This window comes from Seriola lalandi, unplaced genomic scaffold (assembly GCF_002814215.2).
Source record: "Seriola lalandi dorsalis isolate HSWRI2012SDOR001 ecotype SW California unplaced genomic scaffold, Sedor1 jcf7180002054692, whole genome shotgun sequence".
NCBI lineage: Eukaryota > Metazoa > Chordata > Actinopteri > Carangiformes > Carangidae > Seriola > Seriola lalandi.
Window position 1 is genome coordinate 1,437,076 of NW_019525245.1, and position 14,444 is coordinate 1,451,519.

The following is a 14,444-nucleotide window of genomic DNA, read 5'->3' on the forward strand; positions in this document are numbered from 1 at the left end:
AATGTATTGACTGTCCATGGGGAATCAGTTGCTGCTCTGTCACACAAACTGTAAGAAACTGGAGTTGTTCGGTATGTCTGCTTTCTTTCTTTCCTTTTCCTTTTCGGAAAAAAGAGCCGTTGTTCTTGGCAATTTCAAGGGGTGGTATGCAAAGCGCACACACAGACGTAAATGTACCAGGTAGGGGTAATGTAATACCTACCAGTTCGTTGGACCATAAAATCACATGACCTGGCTCTTCCACTCCCATGACACCTTTCTGTTCACTCCACCTCTGCCAGTCCACACCGGGCGGTGACGCAGTGGCAGCAGCAAGTGTCAGGTGTCTGAAGGTTTCACAAAAGGAGTGACTCAACGGAAGTTTGCACAGGTAAGACAAGACTCAACTCAAGGACATTAAAAATATGTGAATGACTTTAACCAGCCCTGTAAAAAAAAAAATCCAACTGTGAGTATTTTGAAATGTTCAATAAGTCTGTGGGAGTTTAAATTTGGTCGTTGATGATTTCTTTTTACCGTAACGCACGTGTTCTCAAAGAACTCTATGTCGATGCCAAACCGGTCCAGCTGCTGAGTTTTTGTTCAGATCTGGCTGTCAATTTATATCCCTAAGTCAAAACAGATCTGTATAGCTATATTTATATAACTAGAGTTTGACTTTTTTTATTTTTTGTTTTACCAGAAGTCACAAACGCTCTCAACCAATGGCTAACAGTGTTATACACCTGTAATTACAGCTCTTCAAATAACATGTTGGTTGCTTAGCAAGGATGCCAGTCTTCAACATAAGTCATGTTTTCTTATTGCATCACCTCAGTACTGATCTTCCACTTCAAACTCAGTTATTTCCATTCAAACAACTTTGTTTTTTGTACTTTTATTTCTAATAACAATTGCCTCTTAGGTCAATAATGTGTTAAGCAATTATATGGACTCCTCCTTACTTATGAGTCATATCCAACAGTGTTCTGTCTACTTGTTGTTAAGGAGAACTTGTCTTGAAGTGAGGGTTAAAGGTCAGTATCCACCTTTCACTGATAACAAGTGATGGAGATCAAGCTGCAATGCTAAGATTATCCGATTTCAAAAGCTCATATTTCAGATTGCCTTTAAAGGTTCCAAGGCACCATTTTCAGTGTATCTAAGCACCTGCCAAAACAGGGACACCTTTGTAAAGGCAGTGTTTACACTTTCTTACCTTTGTTACCTCAGATTAATGACAATTTTATTCACTGATCTTTTTTCTAAAGCTTGATTTCAGAGAAGTAACTCACACAATGAATTATATGCTGTTGGGAGCTGTCAGTGCAACCAGCACCTATGTGAATAGTGACCTATATGTCATAACCAGTGAGGGGGGTCTTTTGATTTAAACTGTTGATATTTACTCCTTTATAATACTGTGAAGACAGTTTTGTTCATTTACTCCCAGGTTTCCAAACCATGTCATGCTAACGAAGTCAGAATCTAAGGCATTGAGATTGTTTTTTCATACAGGAAAAGCATGCTATGGCCCCACCCCATTCTTTATTTAAATCAGTGACATTTCCTGCTGTAGGTTTATTTTCACATGATGGCTCTGTTCACATCAGCTATTGTCTTTGTGGGCTTCTAGCGATAAGGACTTGAGTTTGATTCTCAACCCTTGTTGCTTTTGTTTTCTTCCTCCTGGTTTCCTTCAACCGTCTATGGTTTAAGGATATGCAATAGAGGTGGACTGGCGACTCTAAACTTAGTTTACCTGCAACACCCTGGTGACCTGTCCAGGGTGTGTCCCTGCTTTTCATGCAGTGCTTGCTGGGATAGGCTTCAGGCTCCCCTGATGCAAAAGGGCTTACAAGGTAGAAAGTTAGTTAGTTAAAAAGTTAACTAACAAAGAGCATGCAGCATTTCCATCAAATTACAGTGTTTTTGTGCTTCAACCCAGGTTCTCATTTAATAGTGACTATTGACAAACAGCTGATCAATTGAAAAGGTAAACTAACCTGTCTGTCAGGCCTCAAAACCTGTGACAACAGTAATCAGCCCCAAGCTATTTGGACATAACAAACCTAATAAAAGTAGTTGAGCAGTGGTTCATGCTTCATATCGTTGTGTTGAGTCTAATGAGGGTTTTTCTGCCCATCTACAACCCCTAACACTAGCTCAACAGAAATGAAAATAATCAAAAACAATTATATATAATTACATATTGTTAATGTATAATATGTATAGTTAAAAATTGCATAAACCTACATTTGCAAGTCTGTAGGTAATACTGTCAGAAGTGTAGTTGTATTTGACTGTTGAGTGTTAAGAATCAGGGTTATGTTGAAACTCAGTTCAGTCCAAAGTCCTCACTACTACTTGTCTGTGTTGTCACCAGTATCACTTTGTGTCTGAGTGATGATGTAATAGGTGCAACTGAGTGAAAAAGCCCAGATAGCAAGAGAAATGATTACTCAGTCTATCAGCTGTGCACAGCAGTGATTTAAATACATGTCTGAGCACAAACTGTATCAGAGGCTCATCATCTCTCTGTAGCACTTATTTAAATGTGAGTTTAAGATTGGGAGTGAAGTTATGGAGAAATTGTGTGTTATGGGACTCTCTGGTCTGCCATGAATGTTGCGCTTGGTGAGTTATCCCTATGATGATAATGTGCTCACACTCAGCTTAGCGGTTTGAAGTTTGCGTTTCCATCTTGCAGTCAAGCGGCACAAACTAGAGCACAAGTTCGAACATGTTGACTTGGGTCTTTGAAAGCATAACTGTATGAGCACCGATACACTATGTTCATGCAGTATGGTATGTATGTCTGGTAGTGGGGGGGTGGGACAAGTGGTAAACTGACAGAGTATGTTTTAAACAAAACTGGACTCTGGCAACAACCTTCTGAAGGGTTTGTACACGTCAAGATAGTTTCTAGCCTTGTTTACCTATAAACAAAGGTTTTTTTTGTCTTATGTAAATGTTAATCTTGTCTATTGTTGTCATTCGTTAGTGTCAGCTGGATGGTCTCTATTGTCTAAAGCACACAGCTAGTAGATGTCAAATTGTCTTTGAGATGAAAAGACTGGACTACCAACAAATGCAGACAAGAGGAGTTAGAGGACCAGTGGAGAGTGACAACAGGTGTTATAATACAAATCGCTTACAGTGGGTGTGTTTGTGTTTCAGGTACTCAGGTCGTTGGCAGAGATGGCAACCGGTCCGTTCAATCGACGGTCCTGGGCGACACAGTCTTTGCGTGTCACTGCGAAGGAGCTGTCACTGGTCAGTGTCCGAGGGAAAAACACAGCCATTGCTGAACGCTTCTCCAAGTGAGTAACACCCGGTTTTAATGAATGTTCGCTGTTAATATCTATTTGTGAAACTGTATCTATAATACAAGAAATTAAGTCTAAATACATTGCTAGATAATGCTGTCATCCCAGTGACTTATATAGCTGACAATGTATTGGCAATGAATGCAAATAAAACTTAGATAAATCATAAATATTTTATGATTTATTGTTTGTGTTGCATAGTGCTTGTTAACATACAACATACCTTTATTGCAATGGCCCTTTAATCAAAAAAATATTACCCACTGAAAGTTTAGAAAATTATAACTGAAAATAAATTAAAATCATATCTATGCAAAATACAAAAATACAATCTAGAATAAAACATTTCAAAACTATACTAGAACATTTTCATTGTGTTCGTTCTTGAACACCTCACAAGTTTTTAGAAAGAAGAAATGTGATGATTTCTAGGAAAGTAGATCTGCTCTGTTTTGTTTTGAGTCACCAGAGGTCAGTGTTGTTTCCTTCTCTTTAAGGTACCAGAGAGCTGCTGAGGAGTTAAGTACAGAGAAGAAAAAAGGAGTAAGTTTTCTGTTGAGCTTTTTGAGCAGGATGTTAGACACATTTAATTTAGACATCTCTAACTTAGTGATTATGAAAGGTACAACTGTTCCTGAATTTGTTGCATGAAAGACAAATGAAGACTATAGATATTAAATGGTTCAGTTGATAAATTGTAATTCACGGTTTTAAATCTATGGTACATCTGGTTCACAGTGTTTTGATGAGCCTCTCCTAGCAAACTAAATGATTAAATGAAGTGTGTGTGTGTGTGTGTGTGTATGTGTGTGTGTGTGTGTGTGTATATGTGTGCTGCATGTCTTGCCTCACTTGCTCAGTAGTTGCTGATGGTGCTAAACTAATTACTGCATGTTGAGATGAGGAGCACACACACACACACACACACACGCACACACACACACACACAGACTCACCATGCCAACATACTGTCTGGGCCAAATGTCTTGTCCAGGCTGACCTCTCATTGGCCACTTGTTGCAGTGGGCTGGCTATCAAACCCATAATCCTACTTTAGTGTAATCCCCTCTCTGTGTTTCCAACTGTAGGTTAGCTGCTTTGTCAGTGTGAAAGACTGATAAACAAACCTGGATTGAGATTAAATGAATTACTGATTAGATAATACCATGAAGAAATACAAGGTAATGTTGCTGTGGTTGTGTGTCATATTTTGACAGTTTGCCAGTGTGTGTGAGCCAGATGTTTAAAAAAAATGTTAGCTTCTTTAGTCTTTGTTTAATGGTCTGGCTGGTAAAGACACTGTCAAGAAGGCTTTGATTTTAACTCCTGCTGATGCGTGATAATGGTTTGTTAACGTAACGTTCCTGTATTTCTCCCTTAGAAGAGGCAGCACTTAATGGATATAACTTAAAATCTGCTCTGAAGGCAGATTTATGTTAAGCAACACAAGTTCAAGTTGTCAGGGTCATTTTTGCTTATTCACATTTTTATTCTGATTTATCATAGTTCATAATAATTTTCAGGAACCTATAGTATGTGTGGTCATGGACTGATACCACTTTTACAGGGATATGAAACAACTCTAGTTAAAATATTTGAGGATAACACTACTGATGTGTCTGAGCCAAGTTTGAATGAGAGCGTAAAAGACCATCTGTCTGACTTAATATGTGTGTGTGTGTGTGTGTGTGTGTGTGTGTGTGTGTGTGTGTGTGTTTGTGTGTGTGTGTGTGTGTGTGTGTTGGGGAGTCGGGGATTTAAACATGACATTAAAACGATGAATCCATTACAAAACAGATCAATTACAGAAAATTGTTCAACACCAAGAATTTCTCGGTTACATCGTCTCAAAATGCTGCCTCTCTCTGTTTTATGGCATTCAAACCTAATCACATTGGAGTTTTTGGAGCACCCTTTGGACTCTGGTTATCTGTCATTATTGCCATCATTTTTAGAGTAAATGATTGAGCCTAATATATATAACAGATTTATTGATGAATTAAAAATAATTGTGTTTAGAACCTGAGAAACTTGTTTTGTCCCTATTGTCCACCAGAATTTTCATTCGGCGTAGTAACTTAGTTTAAAAGAAAGTTACTCTCACAATCTATAGATTCTAATTTATTACAATTCACCCTGGTGTGAGGATATTTTTCATGGTGCATTTTCCTCCCTCAACCGTAGAATCTGCAAACAGTCTTGACACGATAAAAATTGATCAGTTGATGGATCAACAAGAATAACTGTGTTCAATCTGTCTCAATGTGGGTCAGAACAGACTGGGTCAACCATTGATCAAAAAAACACAAGGTGTGTTTGGTGCAGTGAATCTATTAGTGCTTTGGAGCATTCACAATGTATATAATCTCCTTCATTACTGCCTTTACGTATGTATGTATCAATAATGTCAATTTCATCTCCGCCTTGTACAGAAAGCAGTTGCATGTATTATAAAATGTGTTACACAGTTGTAGTCAGCTTTATTATTAACGTGACATTTTTAGCAATTACTTGTAAAGCTGAGAAACGTATGGCCCCAAAGCTAAACTATGTGACTCTTCTGATGCAAGACTCAAGTCCAGAACTGACGGAGGATCTGTCATTTGAGTCTGTGTTTTGTGGAACAGGTTTCCCAGTGCATTTCTCACTCACTCGCTCTGTCTCAGACTACTGTTTAAAATTCTGTATAAAACTCTGTTAAGACTCATTCACGTGACGAACCTTTGAATGGCTTTTGTTTGTCTTTTGTTCTCCTGGTCTTTTCCTTCCATCTTGTCTTGTATTTGCTATTTTGTGTCATTTTTTGCCTCTTCTAAAACCATGGCACAGATAAGTTCTATGTAGACATAGTGTTTCATAGAATTATCTTCAGAAATCATTCAAGGGTGGAAAAATGTCAAAGCCGACGCAGCAAACAAAGAGTTAACTTTTTCCTGAATGTATCATTTCCTGCTCTGGTTTCCTGGGTATTCTGACTCTCTCATTCACTTTCCTGGTGTTAAAGGGGCTGGGCTAACTCTTACAAGCAGATTTTGTCTAGCTGCTAACATCTGGGAGAGCTCTACCTCTCACTGTCTCAGCACACTGACCTGTAGAGAAGGACCAACCAAAGGACTCTCACTTTCCTTGCTGTCTAGTTGTGGCCGCTCCATCGCATTCACAGAGGTTTCTTTCTTTTTTCTATTTGCTCAAAAAACAAGGAACAATCTTCGTCACTGACCAGTTCTTTCTGTCCACCCTGGACTTGCCTCACAAAGACAGTAATTGTGCCTCCTTTTTTTTGTCCACTTTGGGGTTTTTCTCCCTTTTGTTCAGTCCTTTAGGCTCATGTTCCTATTTCTTTATTCTTTGCTCTCTCTCTGTTTTGTCTTTGTTTGCGCCTTAATACAACTTATTTTTAGATTTATCAGATTCAGTTGATGTACTAATACGATAAGGCAGTGTTTTTGTTTGTTGTGTTTAACCATCTCTAAATTAAGTTTAAAGTGTATTCGTAGTTTGTTTTGTGAGTAATTGTAGTTTTAATATTATACTAGTGTATAAATGTTCCCTGCTGACCTGAATTCAACCAGGAAGCTTGCCAACAAAAACTTCCTCTGCTTACTAAGATTTATTAGTTAATTAGTTCACTTATACGATTGTGATTTATTCTTATGTCCAGATGCTCTTTCTTCAACGTTTCATTCCTCTTTTATGATTAAGGAAGTTCCTGCGGGTCATACGGCAGTAGTGTGCCTCCTGTTGTTCTGTTGTGCTGTTTGCTGCTTGTTGTCATGAATGGCTGAGTGGTGAACAGAGCCCTCCTCAGTGTTTTTTTGGGAAAGGTGAAGTTGTCGTGTGGAAAGGAATGCAGCTGAAAAATCTGCCTGCACGCTCAGCCTTGCCAATCGTTGCATTCAGCAGCTGCAGCAAAACATCTATTTCCTGGACCAACTTTGAACAGCTGTTCACCTAATCTGTCAGTGAAGCCAAGTTCAGACTCTGGCATTTCCTTTATTCCATTGTGCTGCTGTATGTTTGGTACAATATATGCCAAATGGAAATACTTGTATAATTTAGCATGTATGGAGAATGAAAGAAATTGCTTTTGTGTTTGTGAAATCATTTTCATGTTAAGTTTGGCGTGCTCACAATTTAACTACCTTTAATTTCTTCTTCTCTTCCTCACAGTCTTTTGAGAGTGCGACGCCCTCCCTGCGGTCAGGCAACCTGAGTGCTCTTAAGAAGCGCTGGGAGCAATCGGAGAACCTTGACCGCAACAAACCATCGTCCTCCGTCCCACCTTCAAGCCAAACTAGCTCTCGCTGTAGGCCCCCTGCCCTCGCCAGGCCTCCTTCTATCAGTGAAACCCCCCCTCCATTAAAGAGCCCTGTCCTGCTGACAGCTCAGCGAGGTCAACCTACAGCCAGTCGTGTCCAGCAGCCCTCAGCAGCTCCTGAAGCATCCAAAGCTGAAGAACAGAGAGGGATGGACAGGGATGAGGTGACACACAGTGAAAGACCTGAAAAGCTTGAAGAGCAAGTTCCAACCAGCCCCTGTGCCTCATATGAAAAACCCAGAGTGCCACTGAACAACCTGAAGATGAAGTTTGAGAGGGGAGAGGACAACATGGGAAAGGTAAAACATTTAGGTCTTGAGGTGATATTATTTCTGTCCATCGTAATTATAGAGATATAGTGTTGAATGGCGTCACTTCCTCCTTTTGCAGCCTCTTCTTCTGGTGAATTTGAGACACAGTGTGATGAACATGTGAATAAGCACCAGGACTTTCCCTCACTATATTGATAATTGCATTATTTAAATACCTAGAAAACTGCCACAAAGTTTGTTTAAACTTTAAGCATTAATTAAGATCATATTTGTTTGTGTGAATACTTCACGAATGAGGCTTGTAGTCTCGACTGCTTTAACAGCTGTGCATCTATTGGCCATGTTTCTCAGGCATTAACTGTAACCATGATGGTGGGATTTATTGTACTGATGTTGAGCAGTTCTTGTAAAACACTGGTGTATTTTCTGAACCCCTCTCAAGAGCAAAGTCATAATATTTTTCTCACTAACTCTATGTTGTATAACCTGAAATTGCTTTTGCGACCATGATTAATTTTAATCCTTGAAGGAAAACCACTTTGATTGTAATTTACAAAGCTTATTACTACATACCTTGTAGCAATGAGTCACCTATTACTGACCATGATGATATCTCTCCCATTCAGCAGTGCTACCTTACTACCAGGGTCCTGTCTTTCACCCTGCTTTCTGTGCAGGGATACTCTGTGCTGAGCTTAGTGACTGTGTTCAAGATTTTCCCTTCATACACAGTTTCTTTTTACATGCATTCTTCCCAGTGTTCTCTGTCCCTTGTATTTCCACCTGGAATTTGCCTCATCTCTCCCCCACCCTCTCTCTCTCTCTCTCTCTCTCTCTTTCTCTTCATCCCTCTCAACCCAAAACAACAAGCACTCTACTCTTCACCTTCCACAACAGAGGAATGCAGGGACATTCCTGACCTAGGGCTGTTTCATTCTTCAGAGGATCACTTCTCTACAGCAACTGTCTTTATCTCACTTTTCATTAGCCACAGTGTGTATCCTACATTCCCCAACAGTCCTGGCCTTCAGTTTAGAGGGTTTGTGTGTGTGTGTGTGTGTGTGTGTGTGTGTGTGTGTGTGTCATGCTGTGCAGTTCTGTGTATGTGCTTCAGCTGTAAACTAACATTCAAAATCACATGAAAGTGAATTCTTATCCTGTCGTTTTCCTTAACTTGCACTCCGTCACTTTTGCCATGGTGTCAGGGTTCTCCAGTTCTGGAAGTTGCGTTTAGTAGTATGACTAACACCATTACGTCACCAGTAGGTTAGAAGAAGTGAAACATTTAATGGTGAATGTTACCAGCTAGACCAGCAGCTTTATAACACTTGGCTGAGGAAGATGGTGCCACTACAGGACTCCACAGTTCCAGTGAAACAGCCTGAAGAAATTAGCTGTTTTAACTGGCCAAAAGTCTTTTCCGCTCATGTGCGTACAGGATAACTGCGGAGAGGAACTGTCTGGTTTACTCATTAGCATTGGTGACACGTGGGCATGCATGCACACACATATGTAGCTCATTCTTTGCAGTAAAATGCAATGGAACAGTTTTGGTTGTCGTGACTGCAGGTCAAAGGCATGTTGGTGTCTGTCCAGGTAAATTCTCTGCACTCTAGTATTAAATGGAGGACTGGAAACGACATCACCTTTACTTTGCTTCCATTTTTCTTCTGTAACTAAACTTCTACTACTTCCTTTAAAGATGTTTATTTAATGCAGAGCACAATTTCTGCTTTAGATGTATGATTTTATGATAACACGACCACTTCCTATTCTCTACATGTTAAACACTGCAGGCTCATGCTGTGGTCATGTTCCTCAACTGCTGACCTGTGTTAAGCTTTCACATCAGTCCTGATGACTTGTCATTAAGGCATGGGAAACAGTTCAGGCAGTGCCTCACATACATGACCAGTATATGTCTAAATTAGACCTACACCTACAGGCTGTGACAACTTTAACCTGAATGATCTTTTTTTTGATAAATAATTCAAATTTTAGTCTCTCACTTTTGTGGAATTGGTAATGTTGGAATGATAATGTTGGTAGTAGTGATCTACCACTCGGAGATCACTAGTGGTACTAGTGATATCTGCCGACAGGGCTGGTGCATACAGGAGTTTGTAGTACTGATTTATTAAACCAAGCCTCTGATCCCATCAATCATTTTTGCTCTCACAGGGCAGCAGGACAACACTACGCAGTACTTCATCAGACGACATGGACCAACGCAGTGGTAAGGAGAAACACACTCATGCACACAGAGTACACACTGACTTCAGGTACATGAACTTAAATGACTTCTCAACTCATACCCTGTAACCTTCAATCATGAATAATGCTGAACTGATGAGCAATCGTTGTTTGTTGCAGTGAAACGAAGGCACAGTTTTCATGTTCAGCATAATCAGTCAAAGCGTAAGTGTGAACTTCTCTTCTGCTTCAGGTCTGTCTCCATCTGACAGAGTGCTGGAGTCGACGTCCCTGAGGGAGAAGATGGCGAAATACCAGGCTGCTGTTTCTAAACAAGGCACCACACGATCTGTGAGTTCATACAACAGGACCTGATTTAAAAAAAAAAAAACACCTTCTAAGTACAAACATATAGTATCTCTAAGGTATGTTTAAGAGAAGTGTTAAATGTGTTTTATAAATTGAGATTTTACTGGCTCTTGAATAAAATTTTATAATAAAAGACCCATATGAAGCAGTTAAACAACAAAGCTTAATTGCATTATAACAGCAGTTTAAAACCAAAATCATAGCCACAGCCAAATGTTGTTAATGAACATATCAATTAAAAATCTTATCTATAAAAAATCTACTAACTATATATTGTATAGTGTATTGAAATATGGATTCTCTGAATTCTTTTAATAGTTTTAAAATAACATACATTTTTAAATGTGTATCAAGGAACTTAATTAGTCCTTTCCAATCGTAAAAATAACTGTTGTTATCAATGAATATATACATGACATTTGAATGAGCTCTGACCAAATCTTTAATAAGCCAAAAGTAAAGTTTGCATTGTAATGGACACAGCATTGTGTATTGAAGATTTATGGTTCTTTCTTTCTATCTATCCGCTTTGCTCCCTTCCACCTCTTTAATCTCTTCCTTCCAACCTACTCCAGAAATAACAGCCAGTTAACACAAGATCTTGTTTTCCTCTTTTTCTTTGTGTTTCCTCCAGGGTGTGGCCCCAGAGGTGGCTGCTCCAAAAACATCTGCAACTGTTCCTCAGAAACACGTTCCTGCACCTGAGTGCAATGGTGAGTCTTGGTGGATAGTTGAAGGACAATTATTTCCACATAAATATTATTTATGCAGTAAAAAATGTAATATGAAACTTGAAATAGAACATCGACTATACTGTTGATATACCTGGATTACTTTGGCACCTAGAATGCGATCTAGTTTAATTTGATTGTCCCTCTCAGTGGATCGTAGCGGCTCCTGAGGAGCAACGGACAATTACATTTTGTGTTTTGTGTATTTTAGGTGAGAACGGCGAGCCATCCAAAGCATCCAGGGTGAGTCAGTCATCACAACATGCAGGAGACATGCATGAAATCTAATTTCAACCCCTGTTGATTATGGATAAATGTGACTGCGTTTTTCTGTTTAGAAGTTCTGCCCACCCGTGAGGGAGACGTGCGTCGCTTGTTTAAAGACAGTGTATCCTCTGGAGAGACTGGTGGCTCATCAGCAAGTCTACCACAAGAGCTGCTTCCGCTGTGTTCACTGCAGCACAAGGCTCAGGTTAGTCTCTCATTGTCAAGTACAGCATATCCTTCATTCTTGTTTGACATCATATCTTTTGATGAAAGTATACTTCAAGTGCCTCCTCATTGGGTGAATGTTGAAGTAAATTAACATCTTTGCTACTCTCTGTTTCTAGTCTTGGGAACTACGCCTCTCTGCATGGTAATGTTTACTGCAAGCCCCATTTCAGTCAGCTGTTTAAAGCCAAAGGCAACTATGACGAGGGCTTTGGCCATCGCCCTCACAAGGAGCTGTGGGAACCTCGAGTCGATGGAGAAGAAGGTGAAGAAGTGGTGAAGCCAAAAGAACCAGAGGAACCAGTGGAACCGGTGGAGCCGGAGGAACCGGTGGCAGTTACGCGTCCAGCTGAGAGCATCTCCGACACGCAGCCGACCCAAGCTGTGGAAACATCCCCACAGGTAAAAGTTACAGACATGACCGCCTTACTGGAGACACGCGTGCAGACAGATGCCAGCTCCGGTGAGAAACATCAGCCTACAGAGAGGCCAGCCGAGACACGCAAGCTGAGGATCGCTTGGCCTCCTCCGGCTGGTGAGAGCCAATCTGGGACAGCAGTACTTAGTCCAGTCACAGAGGGAGGGACCTCAAACCGACCCTGGAGAGCCAAGTGGCCCCCAGAGGAAGAGGTAGCATCATCCTTCCAGAGCTCGGAGCGGGTTGAGCTGAAGAGCCTGAGGAGGAGCTCTTCCCTAAGAGAGCGCAGTCGGCCTTTTACAGTCGCAGCTAAACCCACACCTGCAGCCAGTCTGGCACCCAGGGAGCCTCGTCGCCCTCTCAAGTCCCTACTGGAATGGAGAGCATCATTTGAGGAAAAAAACCCATCTGAAAAATCACCCAAAGAAAATAAAGCAGAGCAGCAGCAGGTGAAACAGCAGGAGAAGAAAGAGCAGAAGGTGCCTCAAAGTGAAGACCCAGCAAGTGCAAGCGAGACCATCTCAGAGGAGGTCGTGGAGACTCTGCACAAGCGGCAGGAAGAAAGAGACGAGCAAGTACAGAAAGAAAACCTCTCGGCGGCAGCAGCAAAGACGGCTGTGGAAGAGGGCTCTCTGAGAAGCATCTCTCCAGATATCTCACCGTCCCCCTCTCCACCTCTGCAGCCAAAAGAGAACCGCGCCTCCCAGGATGTTGGCTTCTGGGAGGACGACAAAGAAGGAAGTGATGCTGAGGAGCTGAGTGCAGAGGATATAATCAAGAGGAACCGCTACTATGACGAAGAGGACTCCGACTCATAGGAATATCTTGTCAGTTTTGTCTTCTCAGTTTAGTAGTAATAGCTTATAAATTTAGCTTTGCCAGATTTTAGTGTTTTGAGAGGTTCAGCAATGTGTAAAAGGTGTGTGTGTATGTGCATATATGATTCAACAACTGCCTTTAATTACTAAAGTACAAATGTTTTTTTTACATTTTAATTATATACTGTAAAAAATATCTAAAACAGCTTTTATATGACTCCTGATTATACTGGAAGGTGGGAATCTATTAAAGTCAATCAGTGCATTTCTGGATCTCATCTTCTGATAATTATATGCATCATTAGTGGTGTATTGTTTTCAGGTGGTGTGTCCAAAAAGCAGTATACTTTGTGACACATAAAAGTGCTTTTTAATTGTATTGTTTTGCCCTTCCTTTAATGCAGAACAGACCTTCACAAATTTCTGTTTCGTATAGCTTTTGTTTTTACAAATTGCCAGCATCGTACAGACCATGTCTTCTCTCAGGGATGAAGACACTGTACCACACGTGCAGCTGCCTTCGTATGGTCTTCGTCTCATTGGACTCAGTACTGTCCTACTATGGTTTTACTTTCAGCCTAGTTGGATATTACTTTGAATTCCCCTCCTGCGGTAAAGTTGTGCCAGTTCACATGGTGTCAGTTTAATGCTTTGACTGTTAATGAGCCTTTACCTTTTCCCAGCACCTGAATAATCATAAGATGCACATACAGAGGAATCACTAAGCAATAATAACTCTATCCTGCAGGGGGCTCCCTGGTTTTGTAAAATTGCAGCTGGAGCTGTAAGGACAAAGACGTTTTCTTAATCATAAGTGTAACTGTGTGAAATAGCCTTGGTATATTATCTGGTGGGAGTCAGAACCTTTCCACTATAATTCTGTCAGAAAAGCTATACATTTATTTACATTTTTTTTGTAACATGTTCCTGGTTAAAACTGTTCTAAACACCACAGCAAAAGGAGAAAATATAAATAAATAATATAAAATTTCAGTCTAATAGTTCAACATATGTCATTTCTTTTGGCCTTCTGGATTTGTGATGTAACATTTTCAAATGCAATCCGATCAATATTATATGTAAAACACTTTGTATTTTATAATGTGCTGTGGAATATATGTTTGCACTGTAGAATATTTTTAAAAATAACAATTTGTATACTGACACATTGGGTATTACAGTTCTAACTGTGACTGAAACACAATTAAAATGTATCAATAAGAAAATCCAGAATTCCCACAAAGCTGATAGTGTCTTTTTCGTGATGCGTCTGTAATAGCTATTAGATTTACTGTTCTCTTGTTTTGTCTTTGGTGAGGAACAGTTTTAGATATCGTGTACATTGAGGTGAAACAAACAGGGACATGGTTCTTTCACACTATAGTCAGAATACATTACCTTTCTTATGTTACATTCATTTTGATTTGAGAAGAGCCATGATACATATTAAGCCAAAGAAAATAAATCACTCTTAACTGGATGATCTTCCTCAAAGAAATGGGTTTAATTGATTTGAATTTGAATT

The 14,444-nt window shown here is 40.0% G+C and overlaps 1 protein-coding gene across 4 annotated transcripts; it reads left to right on the forward strand.

The window, feature by feature from the left end:
• The first annotated feature begins 249 nt into the window (after positions 1 to 249).
• On the forward strand, positions 250 to 14,162 carry LOC111667756 (LIM domain and actin-binding protein 1-like). Of its 4 annotated transcripts, none has more exons than XM_023423535.2 (10): positions 250 to 370; positions 3,160 to 3,302; positions 3,806 to 3,851; positions 7,479 to 7,925; positions 10,080 to 10,134; positions 10,345 to 10,442; positions 11,095 to 11,173; positions 11,403 to 11,434; positions 11,530 to 11,663; positions 11,803 to 14,162. In XM_023423535.2, the coding sequence occupies exons 2-10, from the start codon at positions 3,181 to 3,183 to the stop codon at positions 12,917 to 12,919; spliced, it is 2,130 nt and encodes a 709-aa protein (XP_023279303.1). In that variant the 5' UTR covers positions 250 to 370; positions 3,160 to 3,180; the 3' UTR covers positions 12,920 to 14,162. The 4 variants fall into 4 exon arrangements, with proteins under 4 accessions (XP_023279303.1, XP_087034749.1, XP_023279301.1 ...); XM_087178623.1 differs by lacking the exon at positions 250 to 370 and adding an exon at positions 2,431 to 2,616; XM_023423533.2 differs by lacking the exons at positions 250 to 370; positions 3,160 to 3,302; positions 3,806 to 3,851 and adding an exon at positions 6,231 to 6,473.
• The last annotated feature ends 282 nt before the right edge of the window (positions 14,163 to 14,444 follow it).